The 13413-nt window shown below is 35.8% G+C and overlaps 1 protein-coding gene across 1 annotated transcript; it reads right to left on the reverse strand.

Annotated features, from left to right (window-relative positions):
- Positions 1-7705: 7705 nt before the first annotated feature.
- LOC131030852 (uncharacterized) lies at positions 7706-8578 on the reverse strand. Its single transcript, XM_057961785.2, has one exon. The coding sequence runs from the start codon at positions 8364-8366 to the stop codon at positions 7965-7967; it is 402 nt and encodes a 133-aa protein (XP_057817768.2). The 5' UTR covers positions 8367-8578; the 3' UTR covers positions 7706-7964.
- Positions 8579-13413: the final 4835 nt, after the last annotated feature.

The following is a 13413-nucleotide window of genomic DNA, read 5'->3' on the forward strand; positions in this document are numbered from 1 at the left end:
AATGGAGACTTAGAAGGAATGCTTGAATGCTTGAGTATAGTTTCCACGCCTTTTTCATCATGTATGTGTTATATCTTCTCTCCAAATGAGAGAGAAAAATGTAGTTTATATACTTGTCATTTAGGGCTGATAGACTGATTTTCCAGACCTTAGGCCGACCAGGAAAGTTAATTTCCAATTTGCAAACAAAAAGACCCGAGACCCCTTAGGAGACCGGGCCCAAAATAGGACCCAGGGACCAGGGCGCTGGGCGCCTTGGTCCTGAAGGACCAGGGTGCTGGGCGCTCTGGTCCCACCTCCCGAGACAGCAGGGTGCAAGGAGGTTCAGGCCAGGGTGCTTGAAAAATGCAGTTTTCAGTGTCGTGAGCAAGTTTCAGGGTCTCCATTCAGGTTGCGTGTTGCGTCGCCATCATGAAGACCAAAATGCAGTCGAAATTGCAAGTGTCGCAATTTTAGGACGCTACATTTAGCCCCCACTTTAGCGGGAGTATGTATGCTCATACTTCCGGTAAAGTACAAGGAAACAACATTGAAAGACTTTCACCACGTCAAGGAGGCAAGATACACCAAGCCCCCAGTGGACTAAGGATCTTACGACTTCGATTGACAAAGTAAAAGGGAAGATCGCGAGGAAGAACCATGACTGTCAGTAGTAAGGCTTCCTCACTATGAGTCATGCAAGAAAGATATCAAAAATTTTCAAGGCAAGGCTAAATTTGCCAAGAAATTTTCAAGTATCTTGAAAAGATATGAACAGGATGTATGCCCCCCTACGTTAAAGCGATCGCACACGCCTCACCGGGGGTGATTGTTTTAACGTAGTGATACACATAAGAAATGAGAAAGGAAAGGAGCACGTTATCGCAAGGATTTAGCCCCCAAGTGTGAGATAAACCCAAGGATAATAGACACAAAACACAAAGCACGAGGTGACTTCGCTTTCCTTGGGGTCAGTATGCTGTATGATAAGTCATGTATATATATCATATGTATGTATGCATAATTGTTCTTCATTCCCCAATCAAGGAAGGTCACCTAGAAGAAGGGAACACATGTGTCTTTTGAGTCAACATGAGAGAGATCAAGAGATCTCAATACTTTGCATCGTCCTCAAGTAGACAACACCAAGGACAACAAATAGAAGAATGAAAATAACATATAGAAGAAGTAACAAAAGAGAGGAGGAGAGAATCTGCTATGCTAATGTAACTAGTCTAGCATGTCATCTACCCCCCGATCTTGCTGATCAATGTTTCGGGAAGGCAGGGAACACGCCAGAGGAGGGACATCCAACACAGCAGATGGAGCTATCACAAGATCCAAACAAGGGCTATGTTCATGTTCCGAGCCACATTGTTTTTGTCTAGGAGCTAGGATAAGTGCTTTAGAAAATTCATTAGATAAATGGTTATCGACATCAACAAGTTCATATTCACTATTAGAAGCAAGAGGAGCAACATTTTCATCATGAATAACATTTTCATCCATATCATCATCAAGATTTATAAAAATAGGATCTTTAACTCGCACCGGATCAAGACCATCATGCATCTTATGTTTAGGAGATTTAGGCTCAATTTCCGGCTGAGGAGAAAATGGAATAATGCTTGTTGAAGGTGTTTTTGGAGATTGTAAAGTTTGAGAAGCAGCTGTTTGAGCTCTAAGATGACGCTTTCGTCGGCGTTCACGTGCAGAACGATTTCGTCTAGTCTTAGTAGGAAGTGGAGAAGACTGAGGAGGAGGAATGTTCTCATCCTTAGCACTTGGGTGTTTAGGTTGTGGTCTCTTAGGCTGGATAATAGGAGAAGAAGAAGGTCTCTTCTCTCTATAAAAAGGAGGAGGAGGAACTGCTCCATACAAAGGAGGAATTTTTGGTTTAGGGAGAAGACCAAGTCCATCATGACGAGGAGGTATAGGTCTACTCTTAGGAAGTTTATTAGGTATAGACATAGTCACATCCATAGGGATGGGTTGAGAATCTTCTTGAGGAAAGACATTAGTTTTATCTTTCAAAGGAAGAACTTCCTTCTCAAGAATGATAGGAATATCAAGTTTAGGTGCTCTAGGTTCACTTAGAGATAGGATCATATCTATTTTCCACTTTTGATAAGATTTGAAAAGATGATCACTTCGCGGAGGAAGAGATTGGAATTGTTTAGGCCAAAAGTAATCAATAGGAACACTAGAGGTTCTTTCAGCTGGTTTAAAGAGACTATGATTGACAGTAACAACTTCACCATTATGGGGAAATTTCAAACACTTATGAATAGGAGAAGCAATAGCTTTCATGTAAGATAGCCAAGGATAGCCAAGCTTCACACGAAATTGTTCGGAAGATGGAATAATAGCAAAGTTCACATCAAGAGATTTGTTATGGACCTCAATAGGCAATGTAATAGAACCAATTGCAGGAGAAGAAAATGCATCAAATAATTTCACAATCACATCTGTTTTGTCATATATCACTTGATTCAATTGCAAAGTAAAAAGAAATTCTTCAGTAATAACATTAATCATGCACGAAGGATCAATAAGCACTCCACGGCAAGGTGTATTCTTAACTTTTGCAACTATGTATAAAGGACCATCAGGTGCTCTAATGGTTTCGCTAGAATCAAATGTGATGGAAGGTTCTTTAGGGATTTCTTGCTGCTCTACAAAGTTAATCACATTCGGAGTCATAGACACAAGACCATCAGATGAGAGAGAGGAATCATTAGCCTCAATTGCATTAGAGGTATGAGAAGTTAATGGATCAGTGAAAATCTGAAGATTTTGGTTAGGAGGAGCTACAGATGTGTTGCCTTTATCATTCACTCCAGAAACAGAGATAGTATTGTTATCAATCAAATCTTGAATTTTACCCTTTAAAGAAAAACATTTTTCAGTATCATGCCCAGGCTGACGATGAAATTGACAAAAAGCTTTGTTATCAAAATAAGGTGAAGTAATCTTTGCAGGATCAATTTGTCTTATAGGAGGAAGAGTAAGCACATTTTGTTCCAATAACTTATTCATAATACTATGCAATGATTCATTCAAAGGAGTATACTTTCTTTCTTTCTTGAAAAATTTAGAAATAGGAGGCACACCTGATGCTGCATTCACATTGTTGTTGATGATGTTTTCATTGAATTTGATGGAATCTCTATTCAGTTTAAACTTCCCAAATGGTTGTTGACTGCTATCACCCTTATCACTCGGAGCCATAGGATGTGATTGTTCCATTTGACTCACAGTCAGTTGATAATTGTGAAGAGTGGCGCACAACTGTTGGAAAGAAGTAAACTCAGAAAACAGAAGTTTGTCTCGAATATCTTTTTGTAAATTAGAAATAAAGATTCTTTGAATATCATTGTCAGGTACTGGAAAAGAAATTTGAGCATACAAATGCTTATATCTACCAATGAAATCAGTCACTTTTTCTTTAACACCTTGTTTACAATGCATTAAATCAATCAAAGTAACTTTAGGACTTATATTGTTTTGAAATTGTTGAATGAAAGCATTTGCAAGTTGTTCGAAAGAAGTAATAGAATAAGAAGGCAACGAGCAATACCATTGTAGGGCTTTGTCTCTTAATGTTCTCGTGAATAGTTTTGCAAGCAACCTTTGGTCATAAGCAAAATCAGTACAAATTGTTTGAAAAGTCTTAACATGTGTTAGAGGATCTCCTTTACCATTATAAAGTTCCAAATGCGGGATTTCAACATGTTTAGGAGGGATAGCTCGAACAATGTCAAGAGAAAGTCGGCTCGCAACATCAAATGTGGGCACACTAAACTTAGATTGATTCATAGAGGCAATTTGTTGTTGTAAAGAAGAGACAGTTTGTGCAAGATTGTTAATGGTCGCTTCAGTCGAAGAGTTCATATTGGACGTGTTAGATTGAGATGGAGGTGTTATGTTATTGAAAGAAGGTAGAGAGTAAGGTGGTGGGACTCTATGATAATTAGTCATAGGAGATGATTGGAGAGGAGGAACACTACAAGGAGGAATGGAATGGTTAAATGAATTGCCCCCTTGCATCATGTTCATTTGTGGAGATGTAATAGGAACACTCATTGAAGGGACGAATGAAGAAATCGGATTGAATGAAGGAAGAGGGTTAATTGAAGAAGAAGGGTTTCCCCCATGACTAGTAATCACAGGAGGAATGTCTTGTATAGAAGTAGCCATGATGTTTGATGTAAAGGTAGGTATACTAGCAATAGGAGTTGTCAAAGGAATAGAATGATTGACTTGTGTAGGAGGTTGTGTATAACCCAAATTTTCAGCACAACTCTTCATAGGCATCACATTCGAATCCACAATGTGTGCAATACCACGCAAAATATCAATTCCATTCTTATCACTTTGAAGCATACGTTTTAGACCCTCAATTAAAGGAAGAGCTTGACTATCAGGGTATTCTTGAGACATCCATTGTTGAAAATTGTCAAATTGGTTATCCAATTTCGAAAGTTGTTCTTCAGAAACCTCATGGAGAGCTTCTTCATCATTAGGAGGATTAGAGGAATTACCCATGTCCTCGTTAAAAAGGCTATTCAAATTAGGTTCCATCTCCTCAGTAGTTAAACCTTGGAAAGACTTAATTCTACGGCTTCGTCTAACAGGAATAGTGTAAGTAGGGCTTATTGTTGTAAAACTCATGCACCAGAAAGAGAGAGAAGATTTTGAATTTAGAGGTAGCAATTTTCAGTAAAATCAGCCAATCTTCTGGATTTAAGCTGTTAAATGCAATCACAACAGTCTCCCGAAATTTCGGAAAAAATGCCCGGGACCGTGGCGCCCGGAGTGCAACACGGTCCTTGCAACTTTTTTCGAAATTTGCAGGGATGAAAGGTATGATGATTTTAGAGCTAATCTGAAAAAATTGAGTAATTTTACGATCTGTAGATAGGCCAAATTAAAGTTGTAATCTCGAAATTGAACCCTATCAAGATTGTCGAAAAATGCAAAAATTTGAATTTTGAAAAAGAGAGGGAAACTGAAATTTTGAATTTTATGATTTTAGAGGGAACGCCAAAAGCAATGCAAATTTTGAAATTCAAAAGTTGACTCAATTTCACGCAAAATTCAATTTTGAAAGCGGAAATTAAAGTTGTTGTAATTAAGCACTTAATTTCAAAAGTCACAAAATGCAAGAATTTGAATAAAGTACTGAAATTTTTAATGAATGATAACACACTTTTCAGATTTAGGACAGTAAGAACACAATTTTGACACAAAATTTTAATTTCAATGATTTTTAAATGTTTAGAAGCCTTAATCCAAGCAATCACAAGACCAACTTTGACTGTTATTTTGAAGGTGTTAAAATTGATAAAATCAGCCAAATTTCTGGATTTTAGCAGGAAAATACAGTAAGATCTCGCTCCCGAAATTTCGGAAAAAATGTCGGGGACGATGGCGCTCGGCGCCACGGTCCTCGCAACTTTTTTCCAAATTTTCAGGGATGAAAGATATTGTGATTTTATTGCGGAATCCAAAGTTACAGCTGATTTGGAGATGTTTTGATCAGTGAAATTGTCGGACAAAGGTTGAATCAAGAGGGTTTCAAAAATTAGGGTTTTGACACTTAACCACTTAATTTTCAAAATTAAAGCATAGATATGAATTGATAATTTGTAATAGAAGGGCAGATCTGAAACAAGCATCAACAATTAAACATTTCACAAGTTTAATTACTAAAAAGAAAATTTAGGGTTTTTATGCAATCACCTCTAAAATTTCGCAAAAGATCAAACATGGAAATGTAATCAATTTTTTCAGATCTAAGCATGAAAAATCAGAAAGGATGTTCACGTCGGGTTCACCAAAATGTAAAGCGGAAAATCGTGATCGAACCCTAGTTGCTCTCCCCTCTTCCGACTCCGAGGAGAGAGAAGGGAGGTTCGCTAGGATTCGATGGTTTTTCACTTAGGGGAGAGACTTTACATTCAAAAGAGGGGTTGAAACTCATAAGATCCAATCCCACACAATGTAAGATTGGATGCTAAATGAATTTCAAGGGTTAGGAAAGCAAGGCTACCCTCTTTTGTAAAGAATGTTGTTAAGGAAATTAAGCTAGGAGTGCATAGAAAGTCATAAAGATTCGCTTATAAACTGAGTTCAGGTTATAGGATGAAGCTGCGGACCTGAAATTAGCAGTAAAATGTCGACACGGCGCTGTCCTGCAAATTTGAGCAAAAGTTGTCGGGACGATGGCGCCCGGCGCCACGGTCCTTCGAAAAATCCGCGAAACGAAGGGGGATCTGTTCGTCTCTGCACAAGGATTCCAGATCTTCAATTTCAGCCGCGTACCTGCAACCTACACACAAAAAAGCGAAGACGATTGGGGGGTTAGGGATTAGGGGTTTGCCTTTAGGTCAAACCCCGGTTTTGGAATTAACCAAGAAAGGAGCAAGAGCTGTAAATGTAAATGACTGTAAAACAAGTACTAATACCTTGTTCTAAGGATGTTTGTATCCTTATGTGCGAAGGTTTAGATGTTGTATGTTGTATGTTGTAGTAGTATGTTGTATGTAGCATGTAGTATGTGATCTCCTCTTCAATGGTTGAATCCTTGTCTTGAATGCAACACTTAGCCTTGAATGGAGACTTAGAAGGAATGCTTGAATGCTTGAATGCTTGAGTATAGTTTCCACGCCTTTTTCATCATGTATGTGTTATATCTTCTCTCCAAATGAGAGAGAAAAATGTAGTTTATATACTTGTCATTTAGGGCTGATAGACTGATTTTCCCGACCTTAGGCCGACCAGGAAAGTTAATTTCCAATTTGCAAACAAAAAGACCCGAGACCCCTTAGGAGACCGGGCCCAAAATAGGACCCAGGGACCAGGGCGCTGGGCGCCATGGTCCTGGGGACCAGGGCGCTGGGCGCTCTAGTCCCACCTCCCGGGACAGCAGGGTGCAAGGAGGTTCAGGCCAGGGTGCTTGAAAAATGCAGTTTTCAGTGTCGTGAGCAAGTTTCAGGGTCTCCATTCAGGTTGCGTGTTGCGTCGCCATCGTGAAGACCAAAATGCAGTCGAAATTGCAAGTGTCGCAATTTTAGGACACTACAAAAAGATATAAAGTGAAATGAGTTTGTTTGTGTTCTAGCATGGTTATCCAAACACATTGGAATCATGTATGCCGAGTTCTATAAGATGACTAAAAATGCCAATGGTATTCAGCTAATCCATCAATGATAAATGGGAGACAACCAATAGTAGCCATTAGATGGCCTATAATTTTGAAAGGAGGTGTCTAGATACCAATTCGAATGTTTCAACCAAGTCTTGAGAGATCATACCCAAAATTTATGTAGCATCTAGGATGAAATAACATGAATAACAACTTGGAAGCATCTTGATCTTGGTTGGTGAGTCTTGAAACTTAAGCTTGAAATCAGTCCAAGATAAGAAGTAAAGGGGGAGAAAGATCCTAGTTATCTATCTTTTCCATATATAAGTGGGGTTTGGATCTAGATTATCAGTAAGGTCTCGATTTAGAGTATCCAAAGGAGGGTCCCACTCATCACCGTTCATTTTTTTTAGTTTGTTCTTTTTCTTCAATGGCATGGACTCACCACATAACAAGAACCAATCAAAAAAATTGTTGAAATCAAACCAATTGAAAACACCACCAATTTTCATCTATTGAATATCTTCTAACAATTTCAGTAATCAATACTAAGAGATTTCCACAATCCATAAAATATAGAGAGAATGTTGTTTCTGAATTTAATTGTGTTCAACATTTTTGCATCAACATTTCAGATTGCACTTCATGATCCAAAAATCTTGAACACAATTGAATCTAGAAACAGCATACAATCACCAAATGTATTGATGCAAAAATCTTGAACACAATTGAATCCAGAAACAATGATAACTCTATTTCAGTGATTTCTTATTACAACTATTTTAATTTCTTATTACAACTATTTTAATCAATCCAATCCTGAAAAATACTTTTCTTAACAGCCTATAAATCGATTCTGGGTACGCCCAAATCTCTTCAACCCTGAAACCAAACGATCACCCAGTTTGGTGGCCATGATTCTCTTTGCCATAACCTTAACCTTCACAAAAGAAGCCTTAAGCTTCTGGGCAACTGTTTTCTCCAAAGTAAACTGGTAGCTTGTCAAGAACATCTGCCTCTTCTCTAAATAATCTGCTTCTCTTATCTTTAAATAACCTACTTCTTTTCTCTGATCAGATTTCTCATCTTTGGGCTTCTGGGTTTTGTCCAGCGGTGAAAATAGAATTCTGACTGATGTTTCCCTCAATAATCGATTGAAGCTTCGCTTATAATTTGTGCCATATGAGGAGCTCCTCTGGCTTCTTAAAACAGGCCCATTTGAAGCCTCCATGGACATGGTCTTAAGCAAAAAAAATTCCCAAAAATTAAACACAGGCTTAGATTAACATATACCCAACAGAAAATAACTCTTAGGAAATCTGATTCCTCCAGAGATTATAAGGACCTGAGAATGAATTATAAAATTAGAATGAATCCTTGGCAGGTAAAAATCGTGTACAGTCGTGGTAGGTTCCATGGCCAAGAATGAAGGCTTTGTTTTCAACGCGAGAAGCTTCCATTCCGATTTTATATTTGTGCAAATATAATGTGGTAAATAAATCTATTGGTGCAAATATATTGATAATTGTTATTTATTGAATAGGATGAAAAACTCTATTGGCTCTCCTTTACGAAAGAAGATGCCTAGGAACGTTGTTTGAATTCTTTCGCAATTACTGTAATGAGTTGGAATTTTCTTTCACAGTTTTTTTTGGTCAACATTCTCACATTTCAATGTCATTAGAAATTTTTCTATCAAATCTCCTCATGTGTTAGGAAGTTTTTTTTGGTCCACTAAAAAATTAAGGAGTATTTATTCTATTAATCATTTTAAAGCATAATTTTATTCTCATTTTAAATGATTGAGGAAGTTGCGTTTAACAAGACTTAATTTCTAAGAATTCATCTAGAACCATTTAACTTCACCAATAGACCAAAGACACATTAACAATCAATATATTTTTTAAGTTTGAAATTAAAAAATATTTATGAATTTTTTACTATGTTTTATTATGGAGAAGAATGGTCTAATTTTTTACCTCACTTCTTAGATAATGTGAAATTATGGAACTATTCAAAGATCTTATATTTATAAATATTTTCTTGTTGAATTATAGTTTGAGTATTTTAGGTTACACAAGTAGCAGAGTTGGCTTGGGCCGTGGGTTTGCTCTCCATTGGTCTCAAGTTTGACTCTAAGGATAGATTTCACCTGATGCATTTGGCAAGCAGACTGCTTGGTACATCCATCCCTAGGGACTAGTCTTGTCTCAATTCGCCACAAAATGGATGTTGGGCTAGGTTGTAGGGATACCTACCCTGTGACACCAAGAAAGAAAATAGTTTGAGTATTTTGGTGGATAGGAGTTTTAAAGGAGACTTAAAAATTTTTAGGGAGACCAAAATTTAGTTGAATAGGTCTTTAAAAATAAACTTTATTCATTGGAAGGAAGAAAGGACCACAAATTTGTGTCCTTGGACATTCTTATAATATTTTTATGAAATTTTCGATTGATTAAGTATTTTTAAAATTATGTTGGTAGTTAATAAATTATATTTAGATTCGTTGTAGTGATATATTTTTATGTTTAAGTTTCATATTATTAAATATTTATTGAATTATATAAAAAGAATAATTTATAATTATAATTGAAGGTAGTAGTATTATATAAAATATCTTTAATGATTTATAAACATAAATATGGTATTGTAATGGTGAAATTTGTATATATATTTATTTTGCATTTGTTTTTGGGAAAATGACTTAATGAGAATTATATATCAATAATGTGTGCAATTTTGTTTAAACTTCGAATAATTTTATACTATACCAAATATCTCTATTTATATACATTCTTATCCATATGATCTTACTTCATCTCTTTTTATATATTTTCTTGTAGAGTTTGCAATTATTGCAATCTAATGGAGCAATCAAGATTAGAATGTAAGAACAATGATAAATTTCACAAGTAAATTATGAGCACAGTTATTATAATATAAGTGTGTTATATGTAATGAGGCTCTTGTTTAAATAAGTCAAGGAGAAAAGAACAAAGGTAAGAGTAAATCATGACTAATCCTCCAAATATGCAACACACTTCAAACCAAATTCTTAACATGTCTATTATAAAATAGAAGTATTAAATATGCAATGAGAGTCCTTGTTTAAATAAATCAAGGAGGAAAGAAGAAAGGTAAGAGTAAATCAATGACTGATTCTCCAAATATGCAACACACTTTAAACCACTTGGGACAAATTTGATGACATATGTAAAGTCCTTATAAAGTGAGACAAAAATGTAAATAATGTCTAGTTAACACCCCCTTTAAATGCAACTTAGAGAGAAGAGATGTGATGATATGTATCAACTAATAAGCCATATTAAGTACCTATGAGTATTTGCATGGAAATGGGGGACCAAAATGGGGTCTTAAGTGGTCATTTTTTTAAAATTAGTAAAAACTTATCTTGGAGGATAAATTGAAGATAGTTATGCTAAACAATACAAGATGTCACAAGAACAAGATTCATAGCACCTATGAATCTACTTTTAATAAAATAGTGAAGATTAAGAGGTTTAAATAGTGGGAGAACACAAAGTGCTCTTATATTTTGTTTAAAAATATGATATAGCATTTGATGTACTCCACCTAAAATGTTACATTTTAAATATTTCACAAATCTCTTCAATGAAAAGTCAGCTAATCTCATGTAGCTTATGGTTGATTTTTTTAGCTAATTTAAATCAATATATAATTTTTCACTATTTTTAATGAAATTTCTATTAAATATTATATTAATAACATTAAAATAATACAACTTTTACAAAAAAAGGTTAGGATGATAAAAAGAGACATCCACAAAGTCTAACACTAGAGCCCTAAAAATGATAAAAATAAATAAAGTGCAAAATCAAAGAGCACTAAGTAGCTAATGCAATGTCAATAGAGGGGGGATCATGATCATCAAGATTCCTCCAAACATCTCCAAAGACATCGTCATCTATTGGCTCCAACTAGTGAGAGATGTACGTCTTCTTCTTCAGGATTCTCCTTAGTAAATGACTGGGCATGAAGCAAATTAAGATTAGCTACAAATAAGGGAACTTGTATGAGTTAAGCTAATCAACTCCTCCACACTTAGGATTAGAAGAATAGGTATACTTAAAGGGTTGGTTCCATTCTCCATAGACAATAAAAACCTTATAATTATGGAATGGGAGAGTACATGAGTGATAACTTCACTTGCTGGACAAATGGCTATACCCATGTTGATGACCTCTAAGAGATGTAGAGTTTGGGGGAACTCGAGGCACTATGTAAGGACATTACCCTAATGTTCTAGTAGATTTTGAAGATGAGCAACCTCTAGTGCAACTTTATGACCTTACAGTTAGATCTATATTAGAACATTAGAATAAATGATAAATTTAGTATACAAAGGGAAGTTCTTGTCAACAACACATAAAGAAAAGAGAGTAACAATCCTATTCTTTCATATGTTAAAAAAATTCCACCCCAAAAGTATACCAAATCTAGGTATATATTTGGTCGATAGATAGGTCTAATCTACAAAAAAACCAGGTGCCAATAAAAAGGGGTAGATCGAAAAGATCTAAAAATCATGGATCCAATTCAAAACTTTCTAAGATCAAGGGTTAAACAAAAAGAGGTGTTTTATCATCTCAATTTGTCCATAAAATGTACTATGAAGGGATGGGATTCCCATATGAGTGATATTTATCCCCATTGGAAGGCCTTGGTATAAAATTGTTGGGAAATAGTGTCTCAACCTTGCATTTACATGAGATTACTATTTATAGTAAGTTTTATTTGGGTATGAAATGGTGTGAAATTCTCCCTGAAGCTTCTAGTTGGCTAGATAAGTATTCCAGTAAAGTTACATCGCAAGATCACAACTAGTTTTGAAGATATTTAAATTTTCATTTTGGAGTGGTCCAATGAAAAGTTTAAATTTGATTTTGAGTACTTTAGAGGCCCTAAAAAGAGGGTGTAAATGGCATAGCAGTTTATGAGGCAATAGAGAACTTCATAATCTTTTTGTCGCTTCAAACGGTTTGTCAATAGGACTCACGATTCCCAAGTTATGGCCTCTGCAAGTTTGTACTCCTGAAATAGAAAATGTAAAATACATCGAACACATAAATGAGATGTAAAAAGGGAAGGACATATCATAGGGAATATAGAAGGCAGATAAGGTTGGCTACACCTTCTTGGGTGTTTTTAGCTCATGTTTTTGTAATACCATTTGATGGTTTCTTGTATTGTATCTCTTATATATGAGTTGTGTGTAAGAGTCTTATAGCTATTTAGTTCCCTTGGAATCTCTGATTAGTGGCACTCCCACATAGAGGTTTATTTGCAAGTATATTGTAATCTGTTTTGATTGCGGAATAACATATTGGACGACTTTTGGAGTGTGGGATTTTTCTCCCAAAAGGGTTTTCCCTATGTAAACCACTGTGTTCTGGTTTGAATGTTATTAGATCTATTTCTATTTTCTGTAACTGTTGTGATGATCTCTAAATTTTTTTGTATTACCCTCCTCTCAAGGTTAGTGTGGAAGTTGTTCCACTACCTTGATGAATAATGATGAACAATAAATACCCTAACTAGTACTGAGAGGGGGGGTGAATTAGTACAGAAAAAAACTTCTCAACAACTTATCAAGTTAAAACAATGATAACCAGTTGTCTTCATCACTGAACTTAAGCATGACAATACCGGTTAAACATAGTAAGACTTCAGACATCTAAACCAGTAAAATTGAATACTTCAAATATCATTCAACACTTGATAACTACTTCACCAATATACATATGCATGTGTTGTATCAGTAATACCATAACTATTAGCTCTGCATGCATAATCACCTAAACAAAGAATACTCAATCATCACATGGAAAATGCACAGCTCATAACACACATATTTTTCACATGGAAACCCAAATGGGAAAAACCTCGGTGGGGATGAATACCCACAAGCTTGTTTTGAACTCTTTTGAAGTTCGCTCTGTTAGGAGCCTAGTTCGGTTAAAGACTTTACAATAAGGTTCTGTTAGGAACTGATGTTGTTAAAGATCACCCGGTTAAGGGATGGCTATATACCCTGTTAAAGGTTACCTCGCTAGAGGATTTTAAGAATTCAATGAACTTAAGTCACCTGGTTAGAGGATTTACAACAAGCCTGTTAAAGCTACCCAGTCAAGGGATTTTCCTTCTGTTGAAATGGTTAGAAGTCAATAGGTAAAGCTTTGATCTGATAACAATACTACTTGCTAAGGCATATCCTTTTTAGCTCCTCTCCTCTGTAATCACAC

This window comes from Cryptomeria japonica, chromosome 4 (assembly GCF_030272615.1).
Source record: "Cryptomeria japonica chromosome 4, Sugi_1.0, whole genome shotgun sequence".
Taxonomy (NCBI): domain Eukaryota; kingdom Viridiplantae; phylum Streptophyta; class Pinopsida; order Cupressales; family Cupressaceae; genus Cryptomeria; species Cryptomeria japonica.

Excerpts from the sequence above, each read along its gene's own strand:
- LOC131030852 (XM_057961785.2), bottom strand. The coding sequence starts at position 8,366 with ATGTCCATGGAGGCTTCAAATGGGCCTGTTTTAAGAAGCCAGAGGAGC.